Source organism: Podarcis filfolensis, assembly GCF_964270895.1.
Source record: "Podarcis filfolensis genome assembly, chromosome: 4".
Taxonomy (NCBI): Eukaryota; Metazoa; Chordata; class Lepidosauria; order Squamata; family Lacertidae; genus Podarcis; species Podarcis filfolensis.
Genome location: NC_139607.1, coordinates 8,238,678 through 8,261,769, shown reverse-complemented (window position 1 = coordinate 8,261,769; position 23,092 = coordinate 8,238,678). Strand labels below are relative to the sequence as shown.

At 40.1% G+C, this 23,092-nt stretch overlaps 1 protein-coding gene across 11 annotated transcripts in view; it reads left to right on the top strand.

Annotated features, from left to right (window-relative positions):
- The window catches only part of DACH1 (dachshund family transcription factor 1), a 354,384-nt gene that overhangs the window by 167,509 nt on the left and 163,783 nt on the right, over nucleotides 1–23,092 (top strand). For 9 of the 11 annotated variants that reach the window (XM_083610659.1, XM_083610658.1, XM_083610656.1 and 6 more), the window contains exon 3: nucleotides 9,725–9,886. The exons of the other annotated variants lie outside the window; for them this stretch is intronic. In XM_083610659.1, coding sequence (XP_083466785.1) covers nucleotides 9,725–9,886 — 162 coding nt within the window. The remainder of the gene's footprint in view (nucleotides 1–9,724; nucleotides 9,887–23,092) is intronic. 11 annotated transcript variants of the gene reach the window in all.

Below are 23,092 nucleotides of genomic sequence, written 5' to 3'. Positions count from 1 at the left end.
TGAGACATTAAAAACTTATTGAAGCTCCACATCTTAGGCTAACAGGCAACTTTAAAGTTGGGCTGCCACCACCTTTGCAGATTAGCTTGAAAACACTGTGCACTATTCCAGCACTGCGGCTGGACTGCCCTGAACTCTGCTCCAGGCCCAGCCAAGATACTAGTGCATTTTATTTTGAGAGTAGGCAACCCCAGCTTCTAGTCATTTCTAAGTCTGCACTCCTCCTTGTTATTTTGTTTTCGTTTTATGAGATTGTCCGGCATCTGTACACATGTTCTAGGGAACTTGGGTTGGGTCAGTTGCAGTAAATGAAAAGCTCCCGTTTTGCAGAGTCATTCTAGACCGTGGGGTTGACATTGGAAAGTTAAGCACTGGCATATTTTTTATCTAGGTGAGTAGACCTTTTCACTTTATATATTTACTTACCGAAAGGGACATGGGTAGCCACTGAGCCTCTTGGGCTTGCTGATCATAAGGTTGGCAGTTTGAATCTGCGCAACAGGGTGAGCTCCCGTTACTTTGTCCCAGTTCCTGCCAGCCTAGCAGTTCAGGAGCATACCAGCGCGAGTAGATAAACAGGTACCACTGCGGCAGGAAGGCCCTTTACTTTTACCTTTCACCTCATTTACTTACCAGCCACTTGTGTTTTCAAGGTTGGGGATGTGAAAGGAACAGTGTTATGCATCTTCCGGGCTAGTACACTTGCGCAGCGGTGTTTAGACATTAATTCAGCCAAAGGACCATTGCCTCACATTCTGTGTTAAGCTGTGGATTAGCAGGACTGAAGGGAAAAGCAACAACAAAAGCTCCTGGTGATAGAAAGATTACGATTATTTAGCTCTATTACTTGCAGTCGCAGGCACGAACATGTCCTTTCAGTAATTATGAATTGTAGCATTGTTACAATTAACTAATTGTGTCCATGTAGGTAAAAATTGGACTAAATTTAACGGATGAGGATGTGTTAAATGGTTCTGGGGTTATTTATCAGTTTCTGACTGTATTGTATAACTGAAATGCAGGGTGTATGTGTGTGTCTAATTACGCTTATTGGTGATATCTTTTCTACCTCTGTTGTTCAAACATTTCTGCTGTGCGCATATATGCCCACAATATCAGGAAGACTGATCCAGCCCCAAACACCCACTTCATTGCCTGGGCAGCTGCACATGAGTACATTGCCTGTGTAACCTTGTCACAGACCTACAAGGAGGAAGGTACCGTATTTTTTGCTCTATAAGACTCACTTTTTCACTCCTGAAAAGTAAGGGGAAATGTGTGTGCGTCTTATGGAGCGAATGCAGGCTGTGCGGCTATCCCAGAACCCAGAACAGCAAGAGGGATTGCTGCTTTCACTGCACAGCGATCCCTCTTGCTGTTCTGGCTTCTGAGATTCAGAATATATTTTTTCTTGTTTTCCTCCTCCAAAAAGTCTTGTGGTCTGGTGCATTTTATAGAGCGAAAAATACGGTACATCCTGACCCAGAAAGAATATGAGGGTGACGCTGCAGAGAGGTGAAACCCTCAGCCTGCAGCAAAATAGGCACAGGATGTTGGGTATTCAGAGCAGGTATACAAGAGTGACGAACGGTGTGGCCTGTGCAGTTCCCTCACCAGAAAACTCGCCTGGCTCCCTCTTTGTTGAAATTGAAAACTTCCTTGTTCCAACAGGATTTGGGGAACTGACTGCTTTTAACGAAGGGCGAATGCCGTTCTCTTTTTATTGTAATTATTGGTGTGGTTTTTATACATTTTTATATAGAATTGTAGAGTTGGAAGGGACCCCAAGGGTCTTGTAGTCCAACATAGTGCAATACAACAATCACGGCTAAGGCGTCTCTGGCAGATGGCCACCCAATCCCTGTTTAAAAATCTCCAAGGAAGGAGATCTCCCACCTTTGTCCAAAGCTCTTTTAAAACTGTGCATAGTTTTACATAGCTTTAATTCTGTCAATGTTTAATTGGTCTTTAATTTTTTCCATGTTTTTAGCAGTTTTTATTTTTATATGTATGATGCCTTAAGTTTTGTCAGATAATAATAATAATAATAATAATAATAATAATAATAATAATAGCCTGTCCATGCATTAGAAAGAAAAGTTGAAACACTGGAAAGTGTGCCAAAAAAAGGAAAGTCCATTAAGGCTTGACATCAACATTAACAAACAAACTGTAGCACCAGATAGAGAATATGTTCCTGTGCCTGCAGTAGTGAGCGGGTCATGATGATGTTCACCATTCTTTGGAGTTTGTCTTTTAGATGCTTATGGACTCGCACATATGTACAGCTGCTCTGCTACTGGTAGGTGTTATATAATCCCCAAGGAACTATCCACATTTATGACTAAATTATTTGTACTATACCTTGAGCAAGGCCTCGTATTGAAAGCTTTAATCCAAGGTGCTAATATGTTTTGATGCACATGGACGAGGTTTGCATGCTATTCTGGGATGTAAGCCGCCAGAGAACTTTTATATTACAGTGTGACATACAAATCCCAGAAATAAATGCTTATTCAGAAGAAGACTTGATGAAGGCAAAATGGCATTTCCCCTGATACCCTGTGCAAACTTATTTGGAATTAAGTCCCAATGAATTTAAGGAAACATGGACAGAATCATCGTAAGCCTTCCCTTTTGGAAGTGATCCAGTTCTTTGTCTCCATACAGATTGGTAAATGCATCCCTACACATTTTAAGGAAACGTGGCTTGAAAAGATCAGTACACAAGATTCATTGTCAGCAAGCAGCATTTCTCGCTTTCAAAAGTTGACCTTTGCTGGGGTTTTTTATTTTATTTTAAAGATATATCTGTGCTTTTTTATCTTTTTAAAAGCATGCATTTTTGGTTAAGAAATTGAAGATAATTTCTTTGTCCTACTTCTAGGCTGGGGAGGTTCAGATAAAAAAGAATTCCTGTCTTAAAAGTCACACATGGCTGTAATTTAAGTTTTTTTTTTAACCTTCTTGTCCGTAACAGTTGAAAGAAACCTTCAATGAAACTTTATTAACTAGACCATAGCCTGAGGCTATAAAGGTTCATTTATTACCAGTTTCTTGGCTGTTTTTCTTCTTCTATTTTTCGGTTAAACTCATAGCGTAAGATAATACTTCACAAAATTAAACCTTTGACCTTCTGTAGAGTTAAGTCGCCTTTGATTAGATAAAGTAACAATTTATGGTCCAGCTTGAGGTTGCACATGAAATGAATAATGCAACAGACTGAATGAGGACTGAAAATCTATTGCTTTTGAAGAGATGACTGTTAAAAAGAAATCTACACTCTTAATTGAATTGTTTTGATTCTGTACGCACATCTGCAATATTTCAGACTCTTCATAGAAAATGTAGTCTTTTATTTGGTGGTTTCTGTATATTATATGTAGTTAAAATCTGAGTAAACTTAGTAAACTCCATTGAATCTAATCAGAAAACAAGATACTGCTGAAAATATGTAGTAGGTGTTTTGTTATTTTAAGCAATTGGATATGTTCCTTTAGACTTTTTTAAATAAAAAAGTGAAAATGAGTGCCATTGATTTTCAGTGCTGTTTTCTTACTTCATAATTACCTTTAGGATTGCAGCCTAGCACCGTAATTCTGTGCTTTTATTCAGAAGCAAGCCCACCGAGTCCAATAGTCCTTAGTACCAAGAAAGTGTACATAAGATTACAGCATGAGATTTTAAAAAAGCAGGGATGCTACAAAAGAAACCCAGGAGCAGCAAATAAGCATCCCTACAACAGAAGATCAGTGTAAGAACACCTCATCATGAACCACTGTGACAATCAATAGGATGTAATTAATAGAAAGGCCTTAAGGGTAGCATATTGGATAGAGAGAAATATGGGATTTGCAAAGTATATATTGAATGGATTAACTCATGTAATTGATGGGGTAGGGCCTTCTTTGTGGTGGTGCTTTGCTTGTGGAACCCTCTGCCCTTGGAAGTGAGTTGAACATCATTGATGCTGAGTTGCCATCATTTGCTAAAGAGTAATCTATTTACTCAGGCCTTTGGGACAGCTTGATGCTTGTGCTAGGCTATTTATATTAATTTACTTGCTGCTGGACTGTTAGTATGGTATGTAAATTTTGATTTTAATGTTTTATTGATTGTAATGCAGGGCTTCCTAAATTGTGTTCCATGAGCTTCATTCACATGGTCGGGTATGTCCACACTAATTGCACTTTTATCGCTTCTTTTATTTCTTATATTGTATTTTATTGTATGACGATTTGCTTTCCTTGAGAATGCAAATTGTAACAATAATATACAATCTAAGAAATAAAAGAAGCAATAAAGATGCAATAAAAAATCATACAGCATCTAGCACACCACATTACAACAGGTAAAAGTAACACTTAAGTGGTTCACCATGACCATAAGCAATTTTAAAGTGGTCAATGGGAAAAAAGTTTGAGATCCATTATTATAATGGTATGGTTGTATTTTATTGTTTCATGGTGTACTGTAAACAGCCGTAGGTTGTTTTGATGAAGAGCAGTCAAGTAAATCACGCAAATGGATAAATATACCGACAGTGCAATCCTAGGCTTGCCATATGTCATGAAAATTCCTGACATGTCCTGGTTCTCGGGTGTAAAAATGGTGCTGGGGAAATGGGATGTATGGCAGTGCGATGGAAAAAGCAGTGGAAACAGCTCAAAGAAGCTCAACAATTTTGAGGACTTCCTACGAGAAGCTCAACAACTTTGCGAATGTCGTGAATTTTACTATGCAACCCTATGTAGGTGTACTCAGAAGTTACTTATACTGAATTCCTTGGGGCTATGGAAACATGAGTAAGATTTCAGCCTAAGCAAATTTGACTATGGGAAGAAAAATGTTCATAATCTTTAAGAGGTTTAAAGGTAAAGGTACCCCTGCCCGTACGGGCCAGTCTTGCCAGACTCTAGGGTTGTGCGCTCATCTCACTCTATAGGCTGGGAGCCAGCGCTGTCCGCAGACACTTCCGGGTCACGTGGCCAGCGTGACAAGCTGCATCTGGCGAGCCAGCGCAGCACACGGAACGCCGTTTACCTTCCCGCTGGTAAGCGGTCCCTATTTATCTACTTGCACCCGGAGGTGCTTTCGAACTGCTAGGTTGGCAGGCGCTGGGACCGAACGACGGGAGCGCACCCCACCACGGGGATTCGAACCGCCGACCATGCGATCGGCAAGTCCTAGGCGCTGAGGTTTTACCCACAGCGCCACCCGCGTCCATACTTCTAAATATGGAAGTAAGTTATTAATTTCCATGAAAGTGAATTTATCTTAATATTGATTTGAAAGCAAAGCAAATTGTTTTAAAAATATTTTAAACTTATCGACTTCGATCCAAAGAAAGTTAGTCATGTTGAAATTGCATGGGTTTTTTATTTTTTCTGTATTGCATACAACTTGCTGCTGAAACACACATAGATACGTATGTGTCATCATCTGCTTTCAAAAGCAAAATTATTTTGTCTTCTATGGCCTATTTAGATCGTCATTACACAGGGACTACATGGTACCCGAGTTGAATATGAGGTCTCTAGAAGGGTTTTTCAAAGGAAAAAAAAAGAATTAGTTCCATTTGAATTGCGAAATAATACTGTTATTTCGAAGAAAGTGACATCAAAATCAATTGGACTTGTTGCTATGCAGCATGACTAAATTACCAAGTAGCAACCTGACGAGCTGACTCTGTCCTTTAAAAACTCTGGTTATAGTGGATGCAATTGCTGCAGTAATTGTTTGGTGAGTTATATTGGCTTTTATCCCACCTCCTACCCCCAAATTGGCATTCTCATGCCTAGCCATCCCTTAGACCCTGTGCCCGTTCTTCTGCCCTGCCTGCTGTGAGACAAAATTAAAACTACTTGCTGCAGCAGGTGGGGCAGAAAATTAGGTAAAGCATCTGACGAAGGAACAGGGTTGAAAAATACTAGATATTCTTTAGCTGCTTCGGGGCTTTTAAAGAGGCTGGATTTCCTCAATGAATATCTGGCAATCATTGAGCAGTTCCATACATTTAGTTAACTACTACTACTACTACTACTACTACTACTACTACTACTTATTATTATTTAAACCCTGCCCATCTGGCTGGGTATCCCCAGGAAAAAGTCATTTCTTTGCACAGGGGAGTCCATAGCATCCAGACGAAAAGTTTTCGATTTTGCTTCAACCTTGCACAAATTACAATAATCGGAAGAGATGAAACCAGCAAACTACACTTTCCAACAGTTCACCCCTCCACCCAAAGTAGGGGTGTTCTTATGATTTGCATTTTCATTTTAAAGGAAACACCCCACCCACCCCTTCCACTATTACTAATCGGTATCATCTTTACTCCACTTCCAATATGCTATGTTATATTCGCTAGTTCTGTGACCAGCTATATCACAGGCGGTTTTAAGTACTCTTTAGTTAGTCTACTTGTCCTAACTACATGTTACACTCACTTTAGAAATGTTAGTGAAGCACCTGTATCCTAAAGATTAGTGACAGCTATTAGAAAACAGCCTGTTCCTAGTAAATCAGAACAGTTTAAGCAGATGGGTTGGACTATAACAGTGAAAGCAACAGAAATAGTTCAAAAAGTAGCAGTGGAATTTAACCACTACCACCACCACGATTTTCACCCTGCACCTTCAACGTCATTAATGATGTTCTTGATAGGGCTCCCTAGGTGGCTGACTGCAGTATCATCACTGAGAATGGCTTTCCCTGAGCCCTATACATAGAATCATAGAATACATACTTACTTCAAAGTAAGTACATACATACTTCAAAGAGATTCATTGGGGAGGAGACATTCCCACAGAAGCATTCTTCAGAAAGGCATTATCTTTGTTTCTGGAGATTTTTGTTGGAAGTGAACTTTAGTCGCCAAAACAAAATATTAAAGAAAACCGAACATGATCCCTATTCAAACTTGATAAATTAGAATCTCAGCACTGAGCCTTCCTAGATGTGTGAGGGAAGAGAAAATTGTTCTGCTGGATAGCACTGTGGTGAAGAAGGGGATTTGTTAGAAGAGCTCATTCAGTGTGTGTTTCTTTAGGTTTTCAGTGTCTGGCTGAGGTTAAGAGCTCAGTTTCTGCTAAGACTTGGAAGAGCTTTGAATTGAGTTATAATTCAGGCTCACCCTGCTCTTACAAGACACCTTGAACAGACTTTTCCCGACGAGTCTATAGGAACTGTCAGCAGTAGGGAAGATTACTTCAGAACCACGATTGTTGAATTGAACTTTACTTTTTGATGTTTTGCTTTTTGAATTAAATTGTTGGACAAGATTAATTGTACACAGTGAGAGCTTTAAATGAATAGCTGTGTTAAAGCATTAAACTTCTAAGTATGTCACATGGGGGGAAAAGCTGGGAGGTTTAATGAATAAATGCATTTAATGCATAAAATGCCTCAGCTAATTTTTTAATTCCTCTACTAACGGTCTTTATTAAAGAAAAAAAAAAGCACACCGCCCTGTACTTTATTCATCCTTCTGTGGTGGTTGCGGAAATTTCATATTCCTGCGTCTTGCTAATCTCCTGGTTCCACAGAAGTAAACAATAGATTTCATAAATTAAAAATACGCGCTTCAGAACATGCTTCTAAAGATAAAAAACAAGGCTGTAAACATTTATGACTGAAACAAACTAGATTGTTCAAATACTGCCATGATGTATCATGTATATCAATATGGCACTGATATCAGTTAGAATGCAAACAAGGTTTTAAATGATGTGCCCCTTCATTTCAGCTGGAGAATCCACTTTACGCCATCTGCCTATCAGATGGTTAGGAACCAGGACTGCGTATTAATGCCACATGTTCGATTTTTCCTCCCTCTTGTAATGGTTAGATTCATATTGCTAATAGCTGTGCAGGAGCACTGTCGATGAAATTTGTGTGACGCTGGAGTGATGAGATATTTATAAAGTGGCCTGTCTCACTGAATAATCAGCAGGAAGAATGCCAGACATAAACAGCTTATCAATTTCGGAATATTAATGATAACTGCTGCCTGCAACTGTAATAGGCTGACTTCTCTCTCTCTTTTTTACACACTTGTTTACAATTCTTTGGAACAAATGCTAGGAGAAAACAAGAAATACTTTTTTAAAAATTCAGAGTAGTTACTGGGCTTATCTTAAAATTGCTCTCATATATTGATTTTTCCATCTAATTTAATTAATGGCAAGCAGCACTTATCCAAATGACCTAGAGAACATGAAACAACACAATATGAGTTTGAATAAAAATGGGGGTAATGATTACCTAGCGCACAATCCACAACTTTCCTTTTGTTCCATGCTAATGTGCTTTTATAGAACTCCTCTATTCCAAATTCAGAAGCTTTGCACCTGGTTGGGCTAGTTACAGTTCCTTCGCTTTAGTTCCACACTACAAGTGCTGCAGTCCTGTATCTTCTGACTGTCGAAGCCACACCTGCCAGCCGCATTAGTGTCACAGGATGGCAAATGATTAGTGGGCCATATGGTTTATGGATCTCAGGATTGGCTCAGATTTGCCAGATGTATAGGATAGCAGTACATCCTCCTCTAGCTTTGTAGTGCAACACAGCTTGGGCTGTGTTACAGACTGCTCTGACTATATGTTACGTACAGGGTTCAACACATTATGAGTGGCATTGGTGGCCAACCAAAATGTTGCCCTTTCCGGGACATACCCCTGGCATCATGCTGTATCTTTGAGTCTTAGTGACAAACAGAAGCACCTTTTCCATTAACCTCTAACTCAGAGCAGGAGTTCTTGGGCTCCAGGACATGTTTGTGCAGGGCCTTCCTTTCTAATTCTTCCTCACCGTACAGCACGCAGTGCCTGAAAATCAGCTCTTAATAGTTGGGGGCCTCCAGAGTGGGCTTCAGTGTGATCTGAAGGGCTACATTTGGAAAGAGAAAATGGCAATCTTATTAGTTAGTAGCAGAAGAACTTTCCACTCAAAGAGTAGAAGACACTTTGGATCCTAGGCACAACATAGACATTTCTTCACACTTGTTTTACTATAGCCATTAAGAGATGGCCAAAACAAGACTGTCTTACAGTGGTAATTTAGTTTTTGTTATTGGCAGAGATTTAGAGGAAGAGTATGATACAAATGAGGAAAAACCACCAAAAACACCTCCTTTGGGGACCCTGCTGTTAGTGAACGGATGGCAGCATTGAAAAAGGTGCACTTAAAGGTTGCAATGATGCATAAATAAGAAAGAGGTATTGGAGACAGGTATAGCCCAAGCAAATAACTTGGTTTGTGCACAAGTTACAGAATCAAATTTATTTTCGTAACGTGTCTCGTGCCTGAGAACAAAATCAGAATTCTTACTGTATTTCTTGGTTTAGAACTAGCATGCTCTCTCTTAAGGTAATGAGCCAAAGCTTACATCCACCACTGAGTGGATAAAAACACAAGTTTGACAGCTTTACTAACAGGACTTGACAGAAAAACCATTCCCAGCTTGCAGTCTTCTGGACTTTTAAGTTTATTTGGTTACATTTTGGACAGCTGACTTCTTATTTTTAAAACTCATGCCTTCGTTGAGAATTTGGTATTGTAAACAAATTTGGAAGAAAATGTAGCACACCAAATTGTGTATTGCTGAATTTTCTTCTTAGTAACTTAGTCAATTCCTTTTGGTGGCAGATGATGCGAGAAGAGTATCAATTTCAATGGAAAGTTGGTAGAAGTTAATTTAGTTCCATTCCTGTCTCTTTTTAGGTCTGACAGCTGCAGCTGCTGCTGCAGCAGCTGCCACCAATGCAGCCATTGCAGAAGCAATGAAGGTGAAAAAAATTAAATTAGAAGCTATGTCGAACTATCATGCCAGTAATAATCAGCATGGAGCAGAGTCTGAGAATGGGGATCTGAATTCTAGTGTGGGTAAGTTTCCGATCTAAAATAGAATTCTTATATAAGTAATGCCATAATAGATAACAAGACTGATTCTTGCATTATTTGTTTTTGCTACTATTGTAAGAATATTACTTTTGCATGTGGTTCTTTGCTGACCCGTTATTATATTATTTAAAAGAAAAACATTTGGATGGTGACTTTTCATTGTTAAAATCTAGGTAGGGTTATATGAAACAGAAAAAAATATCACAGTATCCCACTGTCCTACCGGAAGTAAACACTCAACAGCCCAATCCCAGCCAAGTTGAGAAATATTTGGTGCAAGGTTGTTTTGGTCTTGATGAATTCAACTGGACCAATGAAATGCAGGCATTAGGCTGCACAGGCTAGTGGGCATTTCAGTCTTCCATTACAAGTGCTGAAAGAGATATAACGAACACATTAAACAAAGTTTGGAAATACCGGGTTGGATCCAGATGTAGGCACCCCCAGAGTGGACCTACGATTGACTAAGTATGGATCCAGCCCACTGTGTATTGAATTTTCATGGGTAAATTCCTAAATGATAACTTCTTCTGCCCCCACCATATGTTAAATATTTGGAACCATTAGCACGACTCCCTGTCTAATAAGATGCAGGGTTAACATGATGTGTTTACACATGTCGTAAATTTCCTTTGCTAAAATATACTTAAAATTATGGTAGCTTTTAAGGTCATTCCATTGTAATGGCTCCCTTCTGCTCTCTGAGATAAATGTAAGTAAGTGAACTGAAAGCGGAGTTTTAGTGCTGTTAACCATTGTACATGGCAGAGGTCGCGTAGACATAAAGCAGACATGACAATCTAATATATTCCTCTTTTTGTATTCTGCAAATTTTTGAGGTTATTCTTAAGGATGACAACTTGACAACTTTTTTGTTCTGAATCTTCCTGTACATATTTATTATTTAACCCATGCCCAAGAACAAAAGGAACAAATGTGCACATGTCAGCAGATTCTGAGGCCAGTTTTCCCTTCCTTTTTCTGTTAATGTCTCAGCAACCGGGGGTGGGGTGGGGCGGGGGGTTGAGGAGCTACAGGTACACTTAGGAAAACTGTTTCGGGAATGGGGAAGATAGATATGAACACAGAAGTTTAATGGTCACCACTAAAAGTGGTCTCAAAGGAGGGTATGTGCTGGTGGCTGGGGCAGGGGAAGCAGACGGCAAAGAAACAAGAATAGTATTCTTGGCTGAATGAAATGAGCAGGGATTGGTGGCAAGAAGCACAGTACACGCCATATATTTTTTAAAGGGGGAGAACGGGTAGATGCTGCCTTTAAGCAATTGGGAAAAGGAGAGGTATGAAGAACGTCTTCTGTTTTTTATGTAGCTTGACAAAAGTAAAATGACTTGTTCAAAATGACAGGTTTAGTAGGGCTTGCTTACTTTTTGAGGCTATTTAGATTCTAGTAGGAAATATAAAAGGCATTATTGAGGGTGCCATTTCTTGCCAGCAGTGCATAGTATTTTGATTAAATGTTAAGCTCTCTTATACTTTCTTTCATATCTCAAAAAGACATCCATGTTGAGGGTTTTGTAATACATAAATATGGCCATTTAATTAAGTGATAATTCATTTAAAAGGCAGGCAATTGTTCAAAAAGAATTGGTTGACGATTCTAATATTTAGAGATTTTAAGAATGGGACTAAAACTCCAGCATCCTTTCTGCAAGTCTCAATTTCCTTCGTTTTCTCTGGACTTGCCTTTATTTTTCTGAATTAGTTATCACACAGACACACATATACATGTGTAAGTGTGGCTGATATTTTGGTACTGGTGTTTAAAGTGCCATGCATTTTTGTCCCTATAAATCTGGGTCTGAGGCACAATGAACAGAGTTTTGTTAATAACCTTGGTCTAAATAGCCCCAGGATGAGGTGAGAAGAATGATGATATTGGATTAGGGATCCATAATCTCACTTATCCTCACTTTGGTTCTGGGTTCTGGTTAGCTAAATGATCCTGAACCTGGAACTACAAGCTGGGACAATCGGATGTGATTCCACGTTGTCCCTTCAGCATGAAGCTGGAGATGAATGTTTAGAAATGTGTGGGGTGCCCTCCGCACTCAAGGGGCGTTGTGAACCCAGAACACCTCCTGGTCTGTGCGACAAAGTTGCACATCAAGCCTCTGCCCCCCTGGCTCTGAGCTGTGTTGGGGAGGCGGTTGATTTCTCCTATTCCCCCAGCTCCAAGCTTAGAGCTCGAAAGAGCAGCCAGGGATTTCCACCCTGAGATGGTGCTGCCTTTCTGAACATCAGAATACCTTGCCGCCCGGAGGAGAAGGGTGTGTGGGTCCTGGTGACAACAAATGTTTCCAGCCAAAAAATTGTCAGCCTCTGTGTTGCATCGTGAATCCAGGTCGAAAACGAATGCAGCATATGGAAGAACCCGATAGTCTGTAAGCATGTTCCTATACATCTCTGCCTCCACATATTTTTCCATTTGTAATGTAGAACAGAACAGTGTTTTTGATAGTACCTGGCCTTTGCCTCTGCACTGCACTTCCTTTTGTCAACTGTGCAAGTGATTTGGAGCCTGCCCAGTCCACCTTCTCATGCATCAAACGTATCTAAACCCAAACGCACTGCATGCTTAATCCACATCCATCACTCTTCTCGGATCGGCTTGCACTTTTTTCTTTTTGCTTCTGCTTGGAACTTCTGGGATGAGGATGTTTCTGTCACCATGATACAGCTTTCCCCACCCCCCTTGCAGCCCTAAGAATACAAACTAATAATAGAACCAGATCAATCAGTGCTTAACAATGAGACTCTTTTAATGACCCATTGTCACAGTAAACAATGAGAGATCTAGAGGAACCATTATTCTGCACAGTGTCAATGGCACCTGCATTGAACACCCCCCCCAAAAAAAACAGGACAGAGTTTAAAATAAGCTGTACAAATGTCATTGCTAGCTTATTTGGAAGCCGTGTTTACAGTACAGTTAGATTTTGATGTTCATATCAATGTGGGTTTTTTTACCCTTGAATCTCTATATTAGAACCATTGAGCATAGTATTCACATGGCAGTATTTGGATATGGTCTTGTAGAGAGATTAGTAGTTGTGCAAACACAGGAATGATGGGTTAGTTGCATAAGAGCCAACTCCAGGAGGTGGTGGGGGTCGAAGTCAATGAGCAAAGCCAGAGAGAGGCAGCCAGCCAGTCTTTGTGGCGCTGCCTCCAAGAGAGAAGCAGTTCAGCTCCACCCTCCACCGTCACCCTTTGGGAGGGGGCGGATGCAGAAGCAGCATGTCTCTGCCTCCAAGTCCAAGCCCCTCCCCATGGAAAAGGGTGCCTTGCTGGCTGTGGAGAGGAGGAGGAAGAGGAGCCCGCCTCCAAATCTCGCCTCAACGTGCAGGTGTGTGCATGTGATGTTGCACATCCGCGTCACAGTGGTGAGCCTTCATAATCCTGAGGGCAAGATGGTGCTCCTGGTATATTGTAGGGCACATAATATTCCCTGTGCCTGGCCAGAGACCCCACATTGTCTGAGCATACCCCTGCAAACATTCCCAAGCATCCTTCAAAACATTCAGGGGTTTCACAGCAGACAAATGAGTGTGAAAAGTGTTCCCTGAACATAAAATGCTTTGAAACAGTGGCTTAGTTCAGTAACCATCCATAACAGCTTCAAGTCTATCCATACATACAAATTCACATGTTTAGCATGTTACTTCTTTAGCAAACGAGGAAGAGCACGTTGCAGTTCCTCTAGACATCAGCAAAACAAAGAAAAACAGATAAGGAGGAGCAAAGTCTGGTGGGAGATCTGTTTGTTTATTTAAATTTATATACTGCCCTTCATCTGAAGATCTCAGGGAAATTTGCAGCATAAAAACACAAAATAAAAACACAAAATACACAATAAGAGCAACCCCCCCCCCACCAAACACATTGTGGGATAGAAGGCCTGGTTGAAGAGGAGCATTTTTTCCTGGCACCTAAACATGTATAGTGAAGGTGCTAGGTGAGCCTTCCTGGGGAGAGAATTCCACAAACAGGAAGCCATTTCTCTGTCCTCGGGTACCCATGGCATTCTAAAATTGCACTGCCTTCTCCACTTTAATCTTGGGTGCTTTTCTCAGACAGTAAACCTGAAGTTGGAGTATTTTAGTATTTTATTTTAGGTACAGCCCTTACTGTAGGTACTCTAAAATAACCATAATCATTATGATCATAGCAGCGACAGGGGAAAAGTCACGAAATAAAATGATCTGAAGGAGGTAAACTACAATAAAAACTAATCATTTATTACTTCTCTTACCTCCCCATTTTTTGTTGCTGCCTTTTAAGCTTTGGGAAACAGGAAATCCACATGGAGGGCTCCAAGTGTGGCTTAAATAAAATATATAGCCGCAATACCTGTTCTCTCCTTTCCACAATCAGCTAGCATTCTTTTAGTTTAATATTTACTTGCTAAGATGAGATGCTAGTCTGCATGGTGATAAACAGTCTAGTACTGGCATCTGAAGGTGACCTGTCAGTTCATATGGACAAATCTCCTGCTTACTGAAATGTACAAAATAAATCATTAAAGCAGGCAGGTGCTCATTCCCAGTTTTAAATCACCATAGATTTATGATTTGAATTAATGCTTCATTTGGTCATAGAAATAGATGCTTGAGACAAATGATATGCAGTGGTTGGGGCTTCCATACTGTAGCCATCCTAATATTGATTACTGAGATGTCTTTGCAATCTCTTGTTTATATCAAGCACTGTCTTGTGACAGCTTGGCTGATACCAGCTACACTGCAGATAAGAAGGAAAAATGTCCTGGATTCTTTTTAGTGGCAACTTCTCACAGAGCATGCAGCAGAGATAAATTATTTTAGCCTGGTTGTTTAAAGTAACAGCTACATAAGCCAGACATCAAAGCCGTACTATTCTTAAGAGTATGATCTTATAAAGTGATCCGCCCCCCTTTAAGAGCAAGGTCACATTCATATTTAGTAGAAAGCTTTTTATTTCTGTAATTATTTCTCTAATGCAAATGCAAAAATGAGTTTAAAATAAGCTGGCTGGGATCCAAAGAGGTGCAACTAATGTTTTTCCTTAACTGGCCTTACAGAAGGTTGTCTCAGAATAACACCCCCCCCCCCAAAAAATAGGGATAAAATAGCATGAACATGCTGGAGCTGTTCAGGTTTTGGGGGGAATGCTATCTGAAAGGTCAGCCCAAGAACAAAATCTGATGATGTGGATTCTAGCCACTAGTTATATAGATGTTCATTTTTTTTCTTTATTAAAGAAATAAATATAGATACTCATCCATATATATATGTGTGTGCGCGCGCACAAATCTGTGTGCAGAAGCAAGATTCCACCTGCAGATCACCTTTATGAATGCTAAGCACATGTACAAAAGGTGTAATGTGCTTCATAAAACTCGTATTCATCAAGCAGCATTGTGTTTTCCTTCATGGATCAGGTCTCTGTTTCCATTCTCTAATAGGTGATCAGTGCTGTATCCCTAACAATGCAAATCATCAGTTTGGATGATGGGGGCACTGAATCCCTCCCCTCATATATCCTGTGTCCTTTTTCTAGAAGAAAAAAGGTGCCAGGACTCGCCATGAAGTTGTTACAGTAAAGGCTTATTTTGGCTCTGGCCATGGTGCCAACCTCCCCATTGCAGGGAGTTGGACAAGATGACCCTTAAGATCCCTTCCAATCTTGTGATTCCTCAAAGCCAGGCAGCCAGTTAGTGTTGGCGGTATGGCGTAAGATAGAGCAGTGGTCTGACTCAGTAGAAGGCTGCTTCCTGGGCTTGCTATAGAGGGCCTTCACTTTGAGAGCCAGGACTCTTAGCTGTGAACTACGAGTCCCTGGTTAGCTTTAGAGAAGCCACACTTTCTCAGTCTCAGTCTCCTCCCCACCCCGCTTCCCCAAATCTAAAATATGGAATAATAAAATTGACACCTCTCCTGGCATCATTGTAAGGATTGCTGAGATAATGGATCTGAAGTGCTTTGAACCATCTGAAGTGCTATATAAATGTTGAGTGCTATGGTGTTTGCATGTAGCTCCTGGGTGGGGATTTCCCATTCACTTCGGCTCTGGAGACAGCTCCATGTTTACATACAATAGATGCCACATGTCCAGCACTGTCTCTGGCTTTTAAAGAGAATGGGGGTAGCCTTGAACTTACGGGATTCTAAGTACCGGAACACATCATTTTCTCCTTCACAAAGAGCTTCTTATGACACAAAACATGCGTTTTAAAATTGAAGCTTTTTCTTAAAGCTGTAGAAGTTGTGTGTTTGTGTGTGTAGATACTACAGTGGCACCTTGGGCTACAAACACTTCGGGCTACAAACTCCGCTAACCTGGAAGTTGCCCCAGGATGAGAACAGAAATCACACGTTGGTAGCGCGGTGGCAGCGGGAGGCCCCATTAGCTAAAGTGGTACCTCAGGTTAAGAACGGTTTCTGGTTAAGAACGGACCTCCGGAACGAATTAAGTTCGTAACCAGAGGTACCACTGTATAATATCAGACTATGTTCATTGGGAAACAGATAGAAATGGAGACCAAAAAGTTATAAGAACGTTTTAAGAAAGCATGCTATACAGGTATGACCTATTTTTGTGGACAGTGGCTTATCAAGATGGAAGGGGAAATCACCCATTTCCCCCCTGCTTTAAGCATTAATGTCAGAATAATACTGAGCAAACATTCTAAAGCATTCTCCAAGGATCTGTGAAGAACCTTTGCCATTACCTAATGACTGAGCCACATATCTTGTAAACAGTGATCAACAATAGTAAATTACTTGCAAAGTAGGAAATGAGTTCATTTACAATATGATCTCAAAACAGATGTTGCAAAAACAAATCTCATTGTTTAAGCTGCAATTATACTTTTTAAAAACTCCTGCTATTATTTCTTTAAGGAAATGAAGCAATCGAAATGACTTTAGTGTTCTCTGTTTCTAAACACATTAGTTAGGAAATGTAAGTGACTTGGATAGAATGATCCACGAGGCAACCACAAGATGTGTTGAAAATGGACTGGTGTTCTTGACACACCAGACTTCCTTTTTTATCTGCACAAATTTACAACGTTCAAAACAGTAAGAGGCATGTTTACGATAAGTCAAGATCTGTTGCCCGGGAATTTTTTTTGCCTTCCTTAAACTTATTACATTCTTTGCTCTACAAAACGACAGCGCAAGAGTATCACAGCAATTGATTAGAAAATATTTGCCTCCAGTGGCTGCCTCTAAGAACAGAACAGTTTAAAATGTAGTCATTTCCTTTCTCTCAATTCATGTGTCTTATTTTAGAAGGAAGAATTAATTTTATGGCTTCGGGGGGGAAAGAAAGTCTTCGAGTCCTTGAGAAAGCAAATACAAGGAAACAGAGAACACATGCAGGCCACTGAGCACAGCTCTGCGGTTGCACATCTGAATCTCTTCCTTGGCAATGTTAATGAACCTCAAATCCTCCCTATAATTAGATGAGGGAATTGCTTATATTTTCAAACAGATGATGCTGCTATAATGAAACGATTGACAGGGAATTTAAGACTGTCTACAGTAGTCATTTGGTTTCTGCGCCCCCCCTTCCTTAAGTTGAAAAGGAAGATTGGCTGTAGACTTAGGTCCTAGGGGAGGTAGTAATTTACATAGAATGCTATGACAGGTGTCGTGTACAGTGAGGAAATAAAAAGGAAGAGGAAGAATGATGGGCAGGTACACCACTGATTTTGGGAAGGAGGAGGTGTCCTGTGTGCTTCTCCTGCCTGGATTCTTTAAAAGGGGCCGAGACTCAGGAGATGGATCCGGATTGAGTGCACAGCTGTAACTGCTGATGAGCTAATTGCTCCTTATCTCTCAGACCCATTCATCTTCATTTTTTACCAATTACTGAGAATTATCTGTGTTCTCAGTTGGATATGAGAGTTAATCCTTTTTGGTTAAGCTGGCAGTACTGTGAGCAGATTCCAAATCGGAGGGTGAAAAAGCCAGAGCGTGCTCTTTCTAAAGTCTCTATTCAATGGCAGTATTGTTACTTTGTAAGATTTTTTCTGCCGTTGCTTAACATACTTTAACGTCTTTTTCCTCCCGTTGTTTTGAGTATGTACACATACACGTATACTGCTTTTACATTTCTGGTTTTGCAGGTATTTCGCAAAGGGACAAACACACTGGTTATGCACAGCTCAGTTGCATTTCTGAAAAGTTGCGTTGTGCAGAAAAAATAGGTGTCTCAAGACAAATGTCAGCCATAGTAGTTAGACATGATATACAAGTGCTTTCTCCTTGTGATAATAAAAATTTAACCTGAAGAATAAGACATTACCCACAAGTTGCTTTCGACATATGACATGCATTTGGCAATCATTCAGACACTCTTTATCACTGTTTTAGGATAAATGGGTAAACCTGCTATCACAAGTCTCTGCAAAGCAGTAGTCAAAACACCCTAGAGCAGTACATTATATGTTAAGTGTTTCACTTTCCTGTTGAAAATGCATTTTTGTATTTATTCTGTGGAAATGCCACATTCCCGGGATAGTGCATCAGATAATAGGTTCTTAGACTTTTTAGTATGAAAGGCGCACTTAAGGGACAGAAAAGGAATTTGGCGCAATGAATTTGACGTAAAGAATATTTCGGATGCCAATACTGTTTACATTTCTGGGATTTGTTCCCTTGCATTTTGCTGCTGGAAAGTGTGAGGCAGCTACTCTGATGTAATAATTTGAACAGGGATTAGCAAATTTATAAAAGGATTGGCGAAACAGTGGTGTTTTTTGTGTTAGATAGTCAATAGCATTTAAAAGAAAAGTGAGACGCCTCCCCAGTTCTAAATTGAGCTTGTAGTGTCAGCAGATTGAAGCTCCAGAAACAATGAATTAATGACATGTTAAAAATTGGAATTGGCTAAGGCTGCTTCCTAAGGGTTATAATCTAGAGATGTGTGTGTGATTGGGGTGGTGGAATTTAGGCTTACTTACCGTAAATCCTTGTATCATTTAAGATCAGTACAAAAATAAAGCTTTATTTTATTTCTGGCCCAAACATATATTTGTAACTCCAGACATAATGGAGCAAAGAAATGTAACAGGAATGTTTTACCATTTTATTTATAAAATACTCTCTTTATGTTAGACCCAAACACTGTGCTACTTTCTATTTTTTCATAATTTGCTTCTTCAGCAAGAAATTTGAACCATAGTTTCAGAATTTTTGGTCTATCTGCTTTCTTTCATTGTTGTTGTTATATCCACTGATGTCCTGACAATTATAGCAACATGATATTTTAAGCATGCCATAATAAGAAATGTGACTTAACTAATTGTATTACTTTGATAAATCCTATTAGAGTCTGTGTGATTCTTCTCCGCAAATATAAGGAAGGAAGTGCCCTGAAATAGCTAAATATTTAAACGCTGTAAGCTTCAGTTTCACTGCAAATGACAGATGAAATTCTCCATAGGCAGGCCATATAAATCTAACTATCATCTGACAAAGTGGGCTCTGGCCTATGAAAGCTTGCACTGCCATAAAACATAGTATTTAAGATGTCACAGAACTCCTTTTTTTTTAAAAAAAACATGTAACCGACTAACACAACAACCATTAAAGTGTGCAATTCTTCCATAGCTTAAAGGGAGGCGAAAAGGCAAAATACACAGTCCAATGTTTCAGTCCAATGTTTCAGGACAAAGTTTCACTCAAATGATACTTTATTAGAAGCTAATGTAAATTTTATTAGTCTTCCAAGAGATTTGCCACCCTATCCTTAAATAGTAAGTTTATTGCTTTTAATTGGAAGTAGAACTCTTCGGGTTACAGTCTAAACCAAATGATTATAAACCTTCCTTTATACGTAAAGTATTATCATTCCAACAAATTTTCCTGGGTTCAGAGCTTCCCTGGGCTTGAACCACAGTTCAGACATGTGCAAATCCATCCTTGCCCTGCAGCTCTGTGGCCAATGATGTATGTACACATCTTACTGATTTTATTATGTTATTATCTACAAGTCTACTAAAATTTTTGCAGTCGGCTTTGACAATTTTCAGGTTGTAACACGCACAAGTTGCAATGAACCAATAAGAAGATGCTCCAAAACTTGCTTTCTCCATATACGTATTTTCCTTACCAGTAATTATAAATTTGGTGTTGAGTAGACCTGGGTTTCATTTTTTCTCATGTGTTTACAAAGGTGTTTATTGTGTGGTACAAATTTGTCAAAATATTGGGTTGGATGCAACGAATCCCAAGTCAAATGCATTAGCACTGTGTTGTGCATAAGCACTATTAGAATATTTCATGCAGTAAAGAAAGCCCCAATGCTAGAGTCCAAAAGGTTCCCCATTGAATAGCAAGACTTGCTTTGTACTTGCTGCTTTGGGATTTGCACTTATTGCAAGCCCTTTCTAGTGGGAAACTGCTTTTGCTCCTGCTTATTTAGCAGATGTGTAAGGAATTTAAACTCTGAGGGAGGAATTCAACTAAGGAGATTGTTCCATTGGCGCAAGCCTTTCAGCTTGCCAGATGGGAAGATCTCACCCCTCCTCCTCCCCCATGTGCTGTACTGGGGGTTCCCGGACCCAATTTGAGGGGCGTATGGGGGCATGAAGGGGAGGAGAGGGGAAGAAAAGCCCCATTTCACCAGCAAAAGACCTTTCTCTGGCTTGCAGTAGTGTAACTCATTAGTTAACTCTGAACCTAAAAAGTTATAGGACAATAATCCTTGATATGTAGCCACTTGTGCAATAGAAATCCACTTATGCAGTTGGGTTTCAGTATGAAATATATAGCAGTCTGTGTGGGATGTGTAGAACTGGGGAATTTGAACTCATGAATGTACTAGCCATCATTGCCAGGGGGTAGCCAAGGATATAAGATTAGCTCAGGTTTCACAGTGTAAGTGTGCCCACAGAGAATACTAGCAGGATATGTAGGTTGATGATGCCATTGGCTTCCGTCAACTACTACAAGTCATGCATCTCTGCAGAGATGTAGCACGTCACCCTACAAATGCAATTTTTTTGTATCCCCGTCCCCCAAATAGTGATTTAAGTCACTAAACACACAACTCCCACCTCAACCTTTCCTGGTAGTGGTGACTGAATATCACAGTTTCTGTAGCTGCACCTGTTGCTGCTGACATTTAGTCAGTCATACTATCAGATTTTGGTATTACCTTCATTTCAGTAATGTTGGTCAGCTGGGCTGTTCTCAGTTTTATAACATGCCAGAACATTTCTCAAACTACTGTACAGTGAAAAAAAATAGTTGCATTATCTATTAGGTTATAGTATTAAAATATTTTTGCAGCTTGTACAACAGTGTACTAGCAAATGTACTACAATTTTACACATAATGAATTGTTATTGTTGCTTGAAATATGTTGGATTAGTTATTATTACATTGTTGAGTAGAAAAAAAAGACACTTCTGTTTTCTTTTGTGTGAGAGAGAGAGTTGGTGCAGTTTTCTTCCAGTCACCTAAAGTGGGCGAGGATTTAACCTCATTTTTCTAAACTATTTCAGCTTCAACTCATAATCTTTGGCAGGGCTCAACAACTTGGCTTCTGATAATGTAGGAAGAAAGAGTTTATTTTTAATAAACCTGGCAGCAATTTTATTTTCCCTCGTTATTTGTCGTAGCAGTGTACTGGGAGTCTGATGAGGGTGACCAGGTGTCGGGACCAGGACAGGCTGCTTTAAATGCCCCGGGAGTGAGCCTGAAGAAAGCCTACCTGCTCTGTCCAGGCCTGCCCCTGAGGCAGGCCCTCCCTCCAAGCCTGCCTGTCATTGGCCAATTGTGTAGGCAGGCTTGGATCCAAATCCTGGTTGGTGTGGGGAGCTTCCAAACCCCCTTGCCATCCAGACAGCCCCAGCAACCTGAACCCATGATGGATCTAGTGGAAGAGGCATCACCAGCCTGCAATGCTGCCTTACCTGGGAAGGGTTAGTGGACTTGTAAAAAAAAATGAGTCTTAGAAGGAAGTAGTAGGTAATTAGGAAAGGGATGGAAAGCAAAGGACAGGACAAGGAGGCCTAAAGTGGAAGGTGACCAGCAGTGTAGACTGGTGAGTATGTTCACTAAGCAAAACTGTGAATGACTACTGCTTGGCAACAGAGAGGGAGGGACCATCTTTCGCTAGTTAACTTTCCACACCAGCAGGAGCAGCGGAAGTGGGGGTGTCAAAGTCAGGATTGTGTAAGTGCATGGGGTCTGACTGGGGTGTGTGTGTGTCCACTCCCTGATTGGAGCAACTTGTGTCTGTGCCTCCACCTCTCTGCATGCACGTTTAATGAGGATCGCCCCTTTGGGGCTCACTCAGAATCACACCCTAGGAAGTTGCTTTTATCTCCACGAAGAGTCTTAATCCAAGACCTGTATCTTTCCTGGGTAGGAAAAATGCCCCAGGGAAGGGAAATTTGATTGTATAAAGGGCTGGCAAGGGAAGTACTACATGCTCTGACCCTCTCCTACATAGCCTGGCTCTCTACTGAAGGTTCCAACTTCCTATGGTTGCTTTTTTGGGGGCGGGGAGAGAAAGAATAATGGAACTACAAATCATATGTTGCTTGACACAGTGCCTGCTGTGGCTTGCTAGTCCCTGGACCCAGTAGGAAGCTCACAGTAATAAAAATAAATTGTACATGACTTAAATTGTGTTGTGTTCTTATTTGACTCAAAAGTCAAACATTGTCCATATGGCTCTTTTTACTTAGAAAAGTAGCCATTAACTTTGTGGATTTCATACAGGACAATTGATTTTAGTTGTAAGGTTAGAAGTGTGTGCCTTAACATGTTTGAAAATCAGATACCATTTTAACTCATTTCTGTAGGTACCACTAATAATTAGGTACTAATTAATTTATAATTAATCTAGGTACTAATTATGTTTCTTTAAAAGCATTAAAAAATAAAATAAACTATGATTTCAAGTTTTTTTAAGGTTTGTGATGCATCACAGAAACTGGTGGTGATGCTCTCTAAATTTCTATTCGGCACTGGGTTTCTTGCAAACATTTCGTTATTAATGTTTAGATATTCATTCTATATTATGCACCATGAGTTTAAAAATGCACTCCAGCTTCCCATAATTGCTCCCTGCCTCTCTCTCCTGCTTTCCTCATGGTACTTCAGAAGTGTATGCCCAAACTGGGATATCTTTCTTGGTCTTAGATATAGAACCCTTCTTTCTAGC